This window comes from Drosophila teissieri, unplaced genomic scaffold (genome assembly GCF_016746235.2).
Source record: "Drosophila teissieri strain GT53w unplaced genomic scaffold, Prin_Dtei_1.1 Segkk5_quiver_pilon_scaf, whole genome shotgun sequence".
Classification (NCBI taxonomy): Eukaryota; Metazoa; Arthropoda; class Insecta; order Diptera; family Drosophilidae; genus Drosophila; species Drosophila teissieri.
In genome coordinates this window covers 254938-271924 of record NW_025225019.1, presented here as the reverse complement: position 1 = coordinate 271924, position 16987 = coordinate 254938, and the positions used below count along the sequence as shown (strand labels likewise).

The 16987-nt window shown below is 37.0% G+C and overlaps 1 protein-coding gene across 1 annotated transcript; it reads left to right on the top strand.

Annotated features, from left to right (window-relative positions):
• The first annotated feature begins 6539 nt into the window (after positions 1 to 6539).
• LOC122625730 (ribonuclease kappa) lies at positions 6540 to 7187 on the top strand. The gene is made up of 3 exons (XM_043805802.1): positions 6540 to 6723; positions 6789 to 6908; positions 6983 to 7187. Exons 1-3 carry the CDS (start codon positions 6655 to 6657, stop codon positions 7079 to 7081), a joined length of 288 nt encoding a protein of 95 aa, XP_043661737.1. The 5' UTR covers positions 6540 to 6654; the 3' UTR covers positions 7082 to 7187.
• The last annotated feature ends 9800 nt before the right edge of the window (positions 7188 to 16987 follow it).

The following is a 16987-nucleotide window of genomic DNA, read 5'->3' as shown; positions in this document are numbered from 1 at the left end:
ATGTAATCTATTCTTGGCAAGGGGAACTTGTCAGCCAACAACTTTTTATTTATTTGACGATAGTCTATCATAAACGCCATTTTTTTTCTTTTGAATCCGGTAAGGATTTCTTTGAAACTAGTAAAAATGGGCTATTATATTCAGATACAGCTGGTTCTACTATCTTATCTTCTATTCATTTAGTTACCTGTTTCGATATTTCGGCTTGTTGTGAATGAGGTGTTCTATAGTTCTTAATATAAATTGGTAAAAATTATTTGTAGTGATTGGATCTGTTTCCAATCCAAAAATATCAGTATATTGTGAACACAGTTCAGTCAACATTTTCTTATGTGCAGATGGAAAGTTTTTCTTAAATCTGCTTAAAATTGATTCGGCGTCGTTTAGGTCTGCTATTTTGTAGTTAGTCAATAGTTCGAAATTGATTTTGCTAACGTTTAAAATTTTATTGCTGTTAGTTGTGTTTAGTATTCGGATGTACGTGTTTTTTGAATCTGATATCGAATTTCCCACAAATACACCATCTTCTATTTCCTGATTAGGTACTAGAATTTGGTTATCCACCGAACTTACGTTAATTTGCTTGATAACCTCACAACGAGATGGTATGGATATCTTAGTGTTATCAATATTATGAAAAATTGGTATTTGTATTGATTTTTTAATATTATTTGGTCTTAGAATGAAAAAATCACTTTTTGTAGTAAAATCTAATTGGCAATTGAATGTTTTTATGAAGTCGATTCCAACTATTCCCTCACAAGGGATCGGAAAATGGTCGTCCACAACATGAAAATGGTGCGGTACTATATAGTTACCGGTTCTCATCTTGAGAAATGTTAAACCTATTGAATTTATCGAACCCTTTCCAATTCCTGTAATTTGTGTTATATTATTATGATCAACATTCAAAAATGGATCTATATTTTCTTTAATGACCGATATATCGGAGCCTGTGTCGACTAGAAATGTAAGTGTGCTCATTATACCCGTTACTCGTAGAGTAAAAGGGTATACTAGATTCGTTGAAAAGTATGTAACAGGCAGAAGGAAGCGTTTCCGACGATATAAAGTATATATATTCTTGATCAGGATCAATAGCCGAGTCGATCTGGCCATGTCCGTCTGTCCGTCCGTCTGTCCGTCCGTCCGTCTGTCCGTCCGTCTGTCCGTCTGTCCGTCCGTATGAACGTCGAGATCTCAGGAACTACAAAAGCTACAAAGTTGAGATTCAGCATGCAGACTTCAGAGACATAGAAGCAGCGCAAGTTTGTCGATTCATGTTGCCACGCCCACTCTAACGCCCACAAACCGCATAAAACTGCTACGCCCACACTTTTGAAAAAGGTTTTGATATTTTTTCATTTTTGTATTAGTCTTGTAAATTTCTATCGATTTGCCAAACAACTTTTTGCCACGCCCACTCTAACGCCCACAAACCGCCCAAAACTGCCACGCCCACACTTTTGAAAAATGTTTTGATATTTTTTCATTTTTGTATTAGACTTGTAAATTTCTATCGATTTGCCAAAAAACTTTTTGCCACGCCCACTCTAACGCCCTCAAACCAAAAAAACTGTCAGTGTTGAAGACTCGCCTTCGCACTTCCACTAGCTGAGTAACGGGTATCAGATAGTCGGGGAACTCGACTATAGCGTTCTCTCTTGTTTTGTACTTTAATGCAAATATTTAGATTGAGATTGATGGTATGAACCTTTTGATTCACTGTTGTTGATTTCCCAAGGAAGCCTGCTGGTTTACCGACGTGCCTTGACATTACCATTTTGGCTATAATTTGAGGAATTGCGGTTTTGGTTGTTATAGTTATCACCACCTCTGTTCTGGCGGTAATTTCCTCTATATCCTCCACGTCCTCTGCCATTGCCATTGTTATTATTATTATAGTTGTTGTATTGGCCATTATTGTGGTTATAATTATTTCTATAATTACCACCTCGACCATTTCCTCCTCCTCGGTAGTTACCTCTGTTGTAACTTCCTTGTCCTCTCTTGGAAAACAAAACGGAACTTGCACTTCCTGTCATCTCAGTTCTGCATTGGATGTATTTACTTATTGCTTCATCCATTGTCTTAAATGTTCCTGCCTCAAGTATTGTTTTTAGTTTTCCGTGATCGCAATTCTTTGTCATTGTATTGATTGCTTCCTTTCTTCTAAATTTGATAACATGTTCTGGTTTCAATCCTTCATCTATATATGAAGATTCAAGAGACTTGTGCAAATTTTCAATTTTATTTGTAAATTGTGTGGCTGTTTTACCTTTTCGGTAAACATTTGCCATTTTTGCTCTTACTACGTCAGTTGTTTCTCCTACGACCATTTCTTCTAGTTTTCTGATAATTGCATCAACTGTAACTTCATTTTGGAGCCTGTGTCGTTCCGATAATTTTTGATTTTATCACTTCAATGGCAATAGCTTCATGTGGTCCCTTAGTCAGGTTAACCAACTTGATTGCCGTGACAAATCTACGCAAATGGATCTTTTTACCGCCAAATTCCGGAATCGCCGTTGAAATGTCTTTTATGTATGCCCTCTGGGCAGTTGCTTCGTCCACCATGATAACAGATTTTGTTTCTATGTCGTCTATACCTGACTCAGCCAATTCTTGATCCGTCAATTCGGCTAGCGATAATTTAGCTGGAATTGTTAAATTGTTCAAATCTTCTTCTTTTATTTCTGTTTCTGACTTGTAAGAGTCTTTTCTTAAATCTGTTCCTTCTGTTTCAGGTTGTTCGTCTGATTCTATTCTTATTGGTGAATTTAAGATGGTTGGTATTGATATATCCAAACCAAGTTTCAATTTTATAGATAACAAGTTCGATCTAAGTTTTATAAGAACTTTCGATACATGAGACCAATAATCTGGATTTAATCTTTCCTTGTTACCATACTCGTGCTTCATTGAAAGAATTTATTGTCACTCCCTGAATAGGTCACTTATGCGATTTTTCAAATTCAATTCTTATTTTCGTTATGTTTTTACATAACTCGTTCCATTCCATACTATTTTAAATATTTATAATCCGTTAGTATATATTAATATACACATTCCTTACATTAAAATTTCTGTTCCTTATCTGTCAATCAGATTTTTTACGATAATATATATATATATATATTTTTTTTATGTACAGCTTATGATTTTTTTGTTGTTTAAACCCTGTCTAGATTGTTTGCCCTATGTATAACGTCAGAAGAAACTGGGCCCCACTGGTAATTGTCAAAATTAACAGTAAAACCCACAGTGCTTGAATATCTTCTGTGTTATCTACAATTTTTACGTTATTCACGACATTAGCCGTGTTGTCTTTGGTCTGACTATCGTCAGATCCGAACCAACCCATATTTGTTAATTAAACGATTATCTGAACTGCTATAAAAATTGCTATTATTTTTTCCTACACGTATGTCTGTACAAGAAAATGTTTGTTAGAGGGCATGTGTATGGTTTACAATGGTTTGCTCTATATAATTCAATACCATACACATGTTTTTAGTAAAAGCCTAACAAAGACTAGTATTTTTCAAGCAGCGTTTTCACGCATCGGCTTGAGGTTTTTATTATACCCGTTACTCGTAGAGTAAAAGGGTATACTAGATTCGTTGAAAAGTATGTAACGGGCAGAAGGAAGCGTTTCCGACCATATAAAGTATATATATTCTTGATCAGGATCAATAGCCGAGTCGATCTGGCCATGTCCGTCTGTCCGTCCGTATGAACGTCGAGATCTCAGAAACTATAAAAACCAAAAAAACTTTTTGCCACGCCCACTTTAACGCCCACAAACCGCCAAAAACTGTTAGTGTTGACTCTCCTTTGCACTTCCACTAGCTGAGTAATGGGTATCAGATAGTCGGGGAACTCGACTATAGCGTTCTTTCTTGTTTTTAATATTAAGGCAGATTGGGGTATTGGTATTAAATACAGCCTCAACTGCGTTATTGCACACCACTGCACAATTTGGCTTCAATTGCTTCCAGATTTTGGGTTTGGTTGGTTTTTTCTTCCTCTGTAGTTGCCGTCTTTATAAAGTCCTTTATTAACCTCCTTTGTTGGAGCAGCTTGATCCTTTTGCCGCTTCTTTTTTTCTTTATCTTCGGTTGTGGCTGCCTTCTTGCCCTGTACTCAGCTATTGTGAGTGGGCGTGGTCTATCGTTTGGATACACCTCTAGTGCCTCTTTTAGAGTAGGTGCATCCCTTTGCTCGAAAGGAGCAGAGTCCTCCAGTTTGCTGCTGCTGTTGTCGTCCGGGTTTGATCAATTATGGTATTGTATTTCTTCTGGTCCGGTCATCGCACAGGTTTGTGTTTGTATTTTTATTTTCAAACACTAACTTTCAAAATATTTGCCGTGTTTTTACACTTTGATAGCATTTAATGTCACAATAAAGTGTTTATTTTTGTCGATGGTCACTTTTTTCGCATTTTAACTTTTTTTTTTTTGTTGTTTTACAGGCTTAAGTGACCATGTCACGGTCGCCATGTAATAATAGTAATGCATATTTAATGTTGTATTAATATAACTTTTATTGAAAGAGAGATTCAGTTGGATGTCCAGATTGAGACTCCTGTTAAGACTGCTTTTTACTTGGTCTTTCAGAGTCCAAGCTAGCCAAAAGCAATCCGTCTGCGCCGGCAGAGAAGCCGTCGGCAGAGACGGTGCTTTCTTCTTATGTACTTAACTTAGGCAGCGAGAGCGCCGCTGTTTAAGAGAGAGTCATGTGCACATTATTAAGGCTGCTATTATTAAGGATGTATTAAAAGAATTTAATGATTTGAATATATTTGAGTATGAAATTATGTTCTACGATTTTTATATGACGAAATTTCGCTGAAATGACGTAAATCCAAATGTATGCGGTAAATTTAGAGGAATGGTTTTGGAATGTAAACACCATTCTTCTATCTCCTTTTAAAAATAATATATAAGTTAACAACTAAGAGCACAGCTATATTATTCATGTCAACAATACACTAATACTAAGTTACTTCATATAAACAATACTGATGCGCCCCAACTCAGTTCAGCGCTCCGCGGTACGGACGGTCAGCAATGGCAATCGGACACCCCTTATCCGTGGTACCGAGCTATGTTGCATAAATGCTGAGTCGGCTTGCCGACCATGGGTTTATGGCGTGATGCATTGGAGCTAGAGTAGATCCATATTTTTTATATTTTTTTTATTCAGTTTAAGCCAGAGCTTTAATAAAGAGCAGCTACTCCGGCACACAGCCGTAAAACTATTATTTTCTTATTTGAACATTTTCGCTGAGCCAGAAAGCCAGCGATCAACGAAGAGGGCAAAGTCACGCCCTCCAACCTAAACATCATAGGAAGCTATAAATCCCTTGTGGCAGCATCGTACCGAATACCACAGGAAGGAATAATAACCACGTCTGGAGACCACAGGACACATCCCGACGGAGGAACACATTAATTTATATATCTATTGCATATCCCACTTAACAGGTAACAGATATTCTGGCTTAGATTTGAATCAGCATAGATTTGAAAAGGCAAGGAGATTCTTTGCGTACAATCGCTACCCAAGGTAAAAATAAATGTTGATTTTCTTCTATTGCTCTGAATATTACTAAAAGCAAACATATGTCATCATCCGGAAATGTTAGGTGTTATTTTCGGTAAAAAAGAACAATATTGCCCTATTTTGGGTCAATGTGATGGGTTTGTTATTGATGAAAATAACAAAGTCATTTTTCAGTTGTTAAATTTCGTTTTTTGAAGTAAATCATTCAAAGTCATTTGGTTCCCCACATAGACATAATGATATAAAAGCGAGGCTAATAAAGATTACCATATATCATTCAGTTCACACAGATATGTCAACTAAAAAAATTGGCAGAAAAAAATTTTAAATGTATTTTTTTCGAACAAAACGGGATGCGCAAAGGAAAGATGGTATCCGTATCTTGTCGATTCAAAGGGTTTAATATAAGCCTTTAACTGGATCGTTTCTAAGAAATAGATGAAAGAAACTTTGTTTAAATAGAGGTAACTTTTAATATATAACGTGATTAAAATCGAAAAGTTTAATATATTCACCGAGCAAATTGGGTCGAAGTATTATATATCAAGATAGTGTAGAAATGTTATTGTTAATGCAGCTGTTATGACATGGATTTCCGTGAGGTACTAGTTCCGAAGTCAGTGTCATGCTTTTAATCTTTTAAAGTTCGTCTCACTGTTACGGTATTTTCTGGAAAATTCTGGATACGTTTTGATTAATTTTTCAGGATCTATCCCTTTATGACCCCTATAAGCTAGTTAGATCTATTTTAAAATTTTGCATTGTTAATTATTTGAATTCATTTCCAAATAAAGAACAAATAATTTAAAAAAAAAACGGTCCATTCTATAGCTCTTCTATTTTTTCTTAATTTTTCCATCGTGCCTCAATCATGGCTAGATCACCGTCGTTAGCTTGACGAGCATTTTCTTTAATCGTTTATATTCCATTTGCATCAGTATATAAAATTTCTACGTGCACAGCCACACTGCGTGTTTGGTCACATGATATGTTCACCTGACGAATTCAGAGTATTCATCGAGGAAAATTCTGTGTGTTTTGAAACTTTTCTCTTTCTTAGAAGCGGTTTAACCAAAAACACAAAAAATGAAAATCTGTGGACCTAAACTATCCCTTTGTGGTCTTATTATCTCGGTTTGGGGTATTGTACAATTGGTGAGTATTAAGATTCCAATTTTGTCAGTATTGAAAAATTAACCATATACATATTTATATTAAAGGTTCTAATGGGTCTATTCTTCTACATAAATAGTGTAGCCCTTATTGAAGACTTACCGCTAGAAGAGGAATACCACTCATTGGAAGATTTTTATGCAGCTGCAAATAGAGCATACAACCAAGTACGCCTTTATTTACATACTTGGTATGGTTTTTTTTTTTTTTACTAATTTAAGGTATATTATGTTTTTTTCAGAATGCCTATAATTGCTGGATTGCAGCATGTATCTATGTTTTGACCTTGTTGCTATCGGCTCAGCAATTCTACATGAATAGCAGAGTAACTGCTAACTAATAATTTGAAATGTAGTTTCCCAACTATTAAAACTAGTATTGAAATTTTCACTTCGATATATTTGTTAGAAGTGTTTTTTGTTTTAATAAAGTTAAAGTTCAATTTATATACTGTAGCATGTTTGATGTATTAAGGGTTAAGATGTGTGGTTTTATGTTATAGATCGAACAAATCTATTCATTTGATATCTATTTTGGGTTTAATGTGGTCAATGTGCCATTTATTTTAAGAATTAATAAAATGTTCCCATCTATGAACATAATGCTATTGTATTCGTACTTGAATCTCCGTTTAAGAATTGCGCAAAAAGCGTTTGACTTTTTGTCTTTCTGTTCGCACTTTTATTATACCCGTTACTCGTAGAGTAAAAGGGTATACTAGATTCGTTGAAAAGTATGTAACAGGCAGAAGGAAGCGTTTCCGACCATATAAAGTATATATATTCTTGATCAGGATCAGTAGCCGAGTCGATCTGGCCATGTCCGTCTGTCCGTATGAACGTCGAGATCTCAGGAACTACAAAAGCTAGAAAGTTGAGATTAAACATACGGACTCCAGAGACATAGACGCAGCGCAAGTTTGTTGATTCATGTTGCCACGCCCACTCTAACGCCCTCAAACCGAAAAAAAACTGTCAGTGTTGAAGACTCGCCTTCGCACTTCCACTAGCTGAGTAACGGGTATCAGATAGTCGGGGAACTCGACTATAGCGTTCTCTCTTGTTTTATTAAAGAGGTCATTCTAAATAACTGAAAACCCAGGAAATCGCCTAAAAGAAACAAAATGTTTCTCGTCCACAATTAAATAACGTCCATAATGGTGTTTTCTCTGTCTTAGCGGACCTGAATTATCGTTATACTTAATTTTAATTTGCTGTAATTTTATTTGAAGTAATTCACCTGTTTAAAACCTTTCTTAAAGTTTTGTTTGCGAACGTTCTAATTTTACATAGGTTCATTTATGTTATGTAACCAGCAAGCGGTGTATGGTCAGAGCATACTTGTAAACTTCTGCAAAAGAGATAAGACCGGAAATATAAAGTTGTGCATACTATGTCTAGTAATTCTTTTTAAATGGTTGCATGATTTACCATTGTGCATTATGCAGTACCAGTGAGAAGAATTTCTAATATAATTGGTTTTTTGCCTTTATGTATCTATTTATATCGGCGCGGTTAAAGTTTGGGATAGTTATGGAGGGGAGTAGATGCAGCGTTCCCTCTTCTTTTTTTATACCCGTTACTCGTAGAATAAAAGGGTATACTAGATTCGTTGAAAAGTATGTAGCAGGCAGAAGGAAGCGTTTCCGACCATATAAAGTATATATATTCTTGATCAGGATCAGTAGCCGAGTCGATCTGGCCATGTCCGTCTGTCCGTATGAACGTCGAGATCTCAGATTTAAGATATTTTAGATACTTTTGTTCTGGTTTCTATCGTTTCAATGTTTGCTTCTACGTATTCAGGCATGCTCCGGTAATCAAATTCAAATAAAAATTTTACGACTTCGATTTGAAATCAAACAAGAGAGAACGCTATAGTCGAGTTCCCCGACTATCTGATACCCGTTACTCAGCTAGTCGAAGTGCGAAGGAGAGTCTTCAACACTGACAGTTTTTGGCGGTTTGTGGGCGTGGCAAAAAGTATTTCGGCAAATCGATAGAAATTTACAAGACTAATACAAAAATGAAAAAATGTGTGCCAATGTGCCATTTATTTTAAGAATTAATAAAATGTTCCCATCTATGAACATAATGCTATTGTATTCGTACTTGAATCTCCGTTTAAGAATTGCGCAAAAAGCGTTTGACTTTTTGTCTTTCTGTTCGCACTTTTATTATACCCGTTACTCGTAGAGTAAAAGGGTATACTAGATTCGTTGAAAAGTATGTAACAGGCACAAGGAAGCGTTTCCGACCATATAAAGTATATATATTCTTGATCAGGATCAGTAGCCGAGTCGATCTGGCCATGTCCGTCTGTCCGTATGAACGTCGAGATCTCAGGAACTACAAAAGCTAGAAAGTTGAGATTAAACATACGGACTCCAGAGACATAGACGCAGCGCAAGTTTGTTGATTCATGTTGCCACGCCCACTCTAACGCCCTCAAACCGAAAAAAACTGTCAGTGTTGAAGACTCGCCTTCGCACTTCCACTAGCTGAGTAACGGGTATCAGATAGTCGGGGAACTCGACTATAGCGTTCTCTCTTGTTTTATTAAAGAGGTCATTCTAAATAACTGAAAACCCAGGAAATCGCCTAAAAGAAACAAAATGTTTCTCGTCCACAATTAAATAACGTCCATAATGGTGTTTTCTCTGTCTTAGCGGACCTGAATTATCGTTATACTTAATTTTAATTTGCTGTAATTTTATTTGAAGTAATTCACCTGTTTAAAACCTTTCTTAAAGTTTTGTTTGCGAACGTTCTAATTTTACATAGGTTCATTTATGTTATGTAACCAGAAAGCGGTGTATAGTCAGAGCATACTTGTAAACTTCTGCAAAAGAGATAAGACCGGAAATATAAAGTTGTGCATACTATGTCTAGTAATTCTTTTTAAATGGTTGCATGATTTACCATTGTGCATTATGCAGTACCAGTGAGAAGAATTTCTAATATAATTGGTTTTTTGCCTTTATGTATCTATTTATATCGGCGCGGTTAAAGTTTGGGATAGTTATGGAGGGGAGTAGATGCAGCGTTCCCTCTTCTTTTTTTATACCCGTTACTCGTAGAGTAAAAGGGTATACTAGATTCGTTGAAAAGTATGTAGCAGGCAGAAGGAAGCGTTTCCGACCATATAAAGTATATATATTCTTGATCAGGATCAGTAGCCGAGTCGATCTGGCCATGTCCGTCTGTCCGTATGAACGTCGAGATCTCAGATTTAAGATATTTAAGATACTTTTGTTCTGGTTTCTATCGTTTCAATGTTTGCTTCTACGTATTCAGGCATGCTCCGGTAATCAAATTCAAATAAAAATTTTACGACTTCGATTTGAAATCAAACAAGAGAGAACGCTATAGTCGAGTTCCCCGACTATCTGATACCCGTTACTCAGCTAGTCGAAGTGCGAAGGAGAGTCTTCAACACTGACAGTTTTTGGCGGTTTGTGGGCGTGGCAAAAAGTATTTCGGCAAATCGATAGAAATTTACAAGACTAATACAAAAATGAAAAAATGTGTGCCAATGTGCCATTTATTTTAAGAATTAATAAAATGTTCCCATCTATGAACATAATGCTATTGTATTCGTACTTGAATCTCCGTTTAAGAATTGCGCAAAAAGCGTTTGACTTTTTGTCTTTCTGTTCGCACTTTTATTATACCCGTCACTCGTAGAGTAAAAGGGTATACTAGATTCGTTGAAAAGTATGTAACAGGCACAAGGAAGCGTTTCCGACCATATAAAGTATATATATTCTTGATCAGGATCAGTAGCCGAGTCGATCTGGCCATGTCCGTCTGTCCGTATGAACGTCGAGATCTCAGGAACTACAAAAGCTAGAAAGTTGAGATTAAACATACGGACTCCAGAGACATAGACGCAGCGCAAGTTTGTTGATTCATGTTGCCACGCCCACTCTAACGCCCTCAAACCGAAAAAAACTGTCAGTGTTGAAGACTCGCCTTCGCACTTCCACTAGCTGAGTAACGGGTATCAGATAGTCGGGGAACTCGACTATAGCGTTCTCTCTTGTTTTATTAAAGAGGTCATTCTAAATAACTGAAAACCCAGGAAATCGCCTAAAAGAAACAAAATGTTTCTCGTCCACAATTAAATAACGTCCATAATGGTGTTTTCTCTGTCTTAGCGGACCTGAATTATCGTTATACTTAATTTTAATTTGCTGTAATTTTATTTGAAGTAATTCACCTGTTTAAAACCTTTCTTAAAGTTTTGTTTGCGAACGTTCTAATTTTACATAGGTTCATTTATGTTATGTAACCAGCAAGCGGTGTATGGTCAGAGCATACTTGTAAACTTCTGCAAAAGAGATAAGACCGGAAATATAAAGTTGTGCATACTATGTCTAGTAATTCTTTTTAAATGGTTGCATGATTTACCATTGTGCATTATGCAGTACCAGTGAGAAGAATTTCTAATATAATTGGTTTTTTGCCTTTATGTATCTATTTATATCGGCGCGGTTAAAGTTTGGGATAGTTATGGAGGGGAGTAGATGCAGCGTTCCCTCTTCTTTTTTTATACCCGTTACTCGTAGAGTAAAAGGGTATACTAGATTCGTTGAAAAGTATGTAGCAGGCAGAAGGAAGCGTTTCCGACCATATAAAGTATATATATTCTTGATCAGGATCAGTAGCCGAGTCGATCTGGCCATGTCCGTCTGTCCGTATGAACGTCGAGATCTCAGATTTAAGATATTTAAGATACTTTTGTTCTGGTTTCTATCGTTTCAATGTTTGCTTCTACGTATTCAGGCATGCTCCGGTAATCAAATTCAAATAAAAATTTTACGACTTCGATTTGAAATCAAACAAGAGAGAACGCTATAGTCGAGTTCCCCGACTATCTGATACCCGTTACTCAGCTAGTCGAAGTGCGAAGGAGAGTCTTCAACACTGACAGTTTTTGGCGGTTTGTGGGCGTGGCAAAAAGTATTTCGGCAAATCGATAGAAATTTACAAGACTAATACAAAAATGAAAAAATGTGTGCCAATGTGCCATTTATTTTAAGAATTAATAAAATGTTCCCATCTATGAACATAATGCTATTGTATTCGTACTTGAATCTCCGTTTAAGAATTGCGCAAAAAGCGTTTGACTTTTTGTCTTTCTGTTCGCACTTTTATTATACCCGTCACTCGTAGAGTAAAAGGGTATACTAGATTCGTTGAAAAGTATGTAACAGGCACAAGGAAGCGTTTCCGACCATATAAAGTATATATATTCTTGATCAGGATCAGTAGCCGAGTCGATCTGGCCATGTCCGTCTGTCCGTATGAACGTCGAGATCTCAGGAACTACAAAAGCTAGAAAGTTGAGATTAAACATACGGACTCCAGAGACATAGACGCAGCGCAAGTTTGTTGATTCATGTTGCCACGCCCACTCTAACGCCCTCAAACCGAAAAAAACTGTCAGTGTTGAAGACTCGCCTTCGCACTTCCACTAGCTGAGTAACGGGTATCAGATAGTCGGGGAACTCGACTATAGCGTTCTCTCTTGTTTTATTAAAGAGGTCATTCTAAATAACTGAAAACCCAGGAAATCGCCTAAAAGAAACAAAATGTTTCTCGTCCACAATTAAATAACGTCCATAATGGTGTTTTCTCTGTCTTAGCGGACCTGAATTATCGTTATACTTAATTTTAATTTGCTGTAATTTTATTTGAAGTAATTCACCTGTTTAAAACCTTTCTTAAAGTTTTGTTTGCGAACGTTCTAATTTTACATAGGTTCATTTATGTTATGTAACCAGCAAGCGGTGTATGGTCAGAGCATACTTGTAAACTTCTGCAAAAGAGATAAGACCGGAAATATAAAGTTGTGCATACTATGTCTAGTAATTCTTTTTAAATGGTTGCATGATTTACCATTGTGCATTATGCAGTACCAGTGAGAAGAATTTCTAATATAATTGGTTTTTTGCCTTTATGTATCTATTTATATCGGCGCGGTTAAAGTTTGGGATAGTTATGGAGGGGAGTAGATGCAGCGTTCCCTCTTCTTTTTTTATACCCGTTACTCGTAGAGTAAAAGGGTATACTAGATTCGTTGAAAAGTATGTAGCAGGCAGAAGGAAGCGTTTCCGACCATATAAAGTATATATATTCTTGATCAGGATCAGTAGCCGAGTCGATCTGGCCATGTCCGTCTGTCCGTATGAACGTCGAGATCTCAGATTTAAGATATTTAAGATACTTTTGTTCTGGTTTCTATCGTTTCAATGTTTGCATCTACGTATTCAGGCATGCTCCGGTAATCAAATTCAAATAAAAATTTTACGACTTCGATTTGAAATCAAACAAGAGAGAACGCTATAGTCGAGTTCCCCGACTATCTGATACCCGTTACTCAGCTAGTCGAAGTGCGAAGGAGAGTCTTCAACACTGACAGTTTTTGGCGGTTTGTGGGCGTTAGAGTGGGCGTGGCAAAAAGTAGTTCGGCAAATCGATAGAAATTTACAAGACTAATACAAAAATGAAAAAATATTAAAACATTTTTCAAAAGTGTGGGCGTGGCAGTTTTATGCGGTTTGTGGGCGTTAGAGTAGGCGTGGCAACATGAATCAACAAACTTGCGCTGCGTCTATGTCTGGAGTCTGTATGTTTAATCTCTACTTTCTAGCTTTTGTAGTTCCTGAGATCTCGACGTTCATACGGACAGACGGACGGACAGACGGACATGGCCAGATCGACTCGGCTACTGATCCTGATCAAGAATATATATACTTTATATGGTCGGAAACGCTTCCTTCTGCCTGTTACATACTTTTCAACGAATCTAATATACCCTTTTACTCTACGAGTAACGGGTATAAAAATTGGGGCTCCGGTATTCGAATTCGTAAGAATTTTTCGAGGGCATTTTTTTCTGACCGAAATGAAAAGTAAATGCCTTTTTATGTCAAATTAGATCTTAATTACAAAGAAAAAAAATAGTTTACTCAGTGGTCTATTGTTGTTTTTTCCACATCACCACAAGATCATTCTGCCACTTGGTTTTTTATAAAAAATTTATTTCTAACCCCACCGCAAATTTGACAAACAAAATATTGCTGTCGGCAACAACAATTTTTGATTTGGAAAGAGATCGATAAGTACGTCGCCAAAAACTATAGCGAAAGTTGCCATGAACGGAACGAAACAGGCAGGTACAAATACTTGACGGATCGTAGTTATTTCTTTAGTTATTGATTGTGTAGCGAGTCCCTGTTTTTTTCTTCTTTTTCAATTTCTGCCGCCGCGTGTGTGCTTTTTTTATTCTCCTTCTCGATATATCACGCACAGCCACTCTACCAGCAGGGCCACACTCGATCTTAGTGTTACAAAGATCTCACAATCGACTAAAAGCCATACAATCGATAAGTCTCGTGAGCAGTTGAGTACCGATAGAGCACCCATTTCAAAATAACATTCCGTTCTCCGACACGGCCATTCTGATAAATTACACGCCCTCGTGTATGGGCTAACCTTTGCAACAAATCCGAAATTCACACACTACATTCAAACTTCAGTTTTACTTTTAATGTGACAATCAACTTAATGATCTCTCTCAACAACTTCACTACTGTCTCTTTCAACAGCTTCACTACTGTCTCTTTCAACAGTTTACAATAATCCCTTTCATCATCCATACTGTCTCTTTCAACAGTTTCCATACCGTCTCTGTCAACGGCTTCACCTGGCGGGCTAACATCGATCTCCAGCTCGCTTGGCACCTGCCCATCTGGCAATCTTCTTAATCTCTCATGAGCATACTTATATCCTATTATTTATTTATATACCTATTATTTTTCAAACTCTTTAAAGTATATCTGTCGTTATCCAATACCTCAATAATCTCAAATGGTTCTCTATATTTAGCATCTAACTTAGTCTGGTTTCTCTCACTATTATTAAGCAACACAAAACCTCCCACGCTAAATTTTACTATCTTAGCTCTGCCTTTATCGAATCTTTCTTTCTCGTACTTTCCTGGTCTTTCTATATTCTCTAAAGCTTGGGTTCTGATCTTAGTCATATCTATTTCAGTTTCTGAATCATGAATGGGAACAAGTCCTAAAGGTCGCGCAACCTTTCCCATTAATAATTCTAATGGACTCGCTGTGGTTATCTTATTAGCGGTACAATTAATAGCTAATTGCACTTCCCCCATTGCCTCTTGCCACGATCGAGAACTCATTTCAACAGCTGTTAATAAATTTTTCAAAGTACTCATAACCCTCTCAACATGGCCATTATCTCGGCTTGCTCCTGTAGCTATTACATGCAATTTTATCTTTTGTGAAGAGCAGAATTCAACGAACTTAGCACCTGTGAAACTTCTTCCCTGATCAGCCACAATACGAATAGGGACTCCGAACAACGAATTTGATGATTTCAACGGCATTACACAACTTTCTGCACTTAATGTGACCGTGTAATAGAGATAAACATACTTGGTGAATGCATCTATGTATCTGTACGATAATCTATTCTTTACGATCGCTTTTACCACTAACTTGCCTGATATGTCTATGTGAACAGTATGCCACGGAATGTTTACTTTGGGAATAGGATGTAATTCCATTTGTACTTTTCCAGAAGATGATTTGGAAACTCGGCATGTCATACAATTTTCAACAAATCTTCGAACGTAATTGGCCATGCCCTCAAACCAATAATAATCGTAAACCTTGTCAAGCGTTTTTTCCACCCCAGATGCATTATGGATTCATGTACTTGTTTAATAACTGACCATCTAAATCCTCGAGGTCCCACTGGCAAACATAGGGTACTGCCAGTTCTTTGTATGATTCTATACAAAACTCCAGCTCTCAAATCATATGTCCTAGCCAAATCGAATGGACATTCATAATTATTCAACTTGGAAACGATTCCTACAATATCTTGATCTTTCTGTTGCTCTGCACATATCCAATTCTCAGATACTTCGGTTAAATCGATTCGCTTTTCAACAACTTTCGCATATCCAGGGGAATTTTCCGGAGGAAGTGGTTTTCTGGAAAAGAAATCAGCATGGGCCATACGCTTGCCTTTTCTATACTGTATATCAAACTCCAATGTCTGTAAATAAGCCCACCAGCGATAGACTCTAGGCAACAACTCAATCTTATTTCGTGATGATTTTAACGAATTACAATCAGTGAATATTACAAACTTCATACCATGTAAGTAGTGCCGGAAATGCTTAACAGCATTAACCACAGCAAGAGTTTCTAACTCATACGAAGTATATTTAGATTCGCATACTCTTGTTGTCTTACTGTAGTATTCCACGACATACATTTATTTTCAATTCTATGCAAGAGTATAGCACCATATCCGATTGCACTTGCATCGGTGTGTAACTCTATCGGATACTGCTTGTCGAAAATAATCAAAACTGGTTTATTAGTAAGAATGTGAATCATTTTTCTACGAATTTCCTCATGTTTTACACTCCACTCAAACTTATTTTTCTCTGAGGTGAGAAAGTATAAAGGCTTCATTAGCTGTGAAAATCCTGAAACAAACTATCGAAAGTACGATGCTTGCCCAATAAGCTGCCTCAATGTCGTTACTGATCTAGGAGGTGGCAAGGCATTCAAATATTCTACTTTGCGAGTGTTTGGACTAATCTCACCTGCTCGTACTTCGAACCCTAAATATTGAGCAGAAGTTCTCAAAAAGAAGCACTTTTCAACATTGAATGAAAATCCTGCCTTTGATAAAATATCCAAAACAATCATTAATCTCTCGAGTGCCATTTCCTTGGTTGGAGCTACAATCATTATGTCGTCCATATACACGATGATATACGAATAAGCGATCTCGCCTAATGCCTTTATAACTGCTCTTTGAAAAACTGATGCCGCATTCTTAAGTTCGACAGTTTGGCATCGACAGGAACTCATATTGTCCGTCAGGGGTGACGAATTCCGTATACTCGACCGAGTTCGGATGCATAGGAACCTGATAATAGCCACTTGCCATGTCCAGGCAGGTGAAGAACTTTGCACCACGCAACCTGGGTATCTGATCAGATATTAAAGGCAACGGAAACTTGTCAGCTACTGTATTCGAATTCAATTCTCTATAATCTACACAAAGCCTAGCTGATCCATTCTTCTTCTTGAATAATAGAACAGGGCTCGCAAAAGGGGAGCTACTCGGTCTAATAACTTTGCAATCTAACAATTCTCTCACTGGGACTCAATCTATATGGTCTTCTC

Bases quoted from the DNA above. Each gene is read 5' to 3' on its own strand.
- LOC122625730 (XM_043805802.1), top strand. From the start codon at position 6,655: ATGAAAATCTGTGGACCTAAACTATCCCTTTGTGGTCTTATTATCTCG. The intron at 6,724-6,788 runs GTGAGTATTAAG...TTTATATTAAAG, and splicing joins TTTGGGGTATTGTACAATTG to GTTCTAATGGGTCTATTCTT. The intron at 6,909-6,982 runs GTACGCCTTTAT...TGTTTTTTTCAG, and splicing joins CAAATAGAGCATACAACCAA to AATGCCTATAATTGCTGGAT.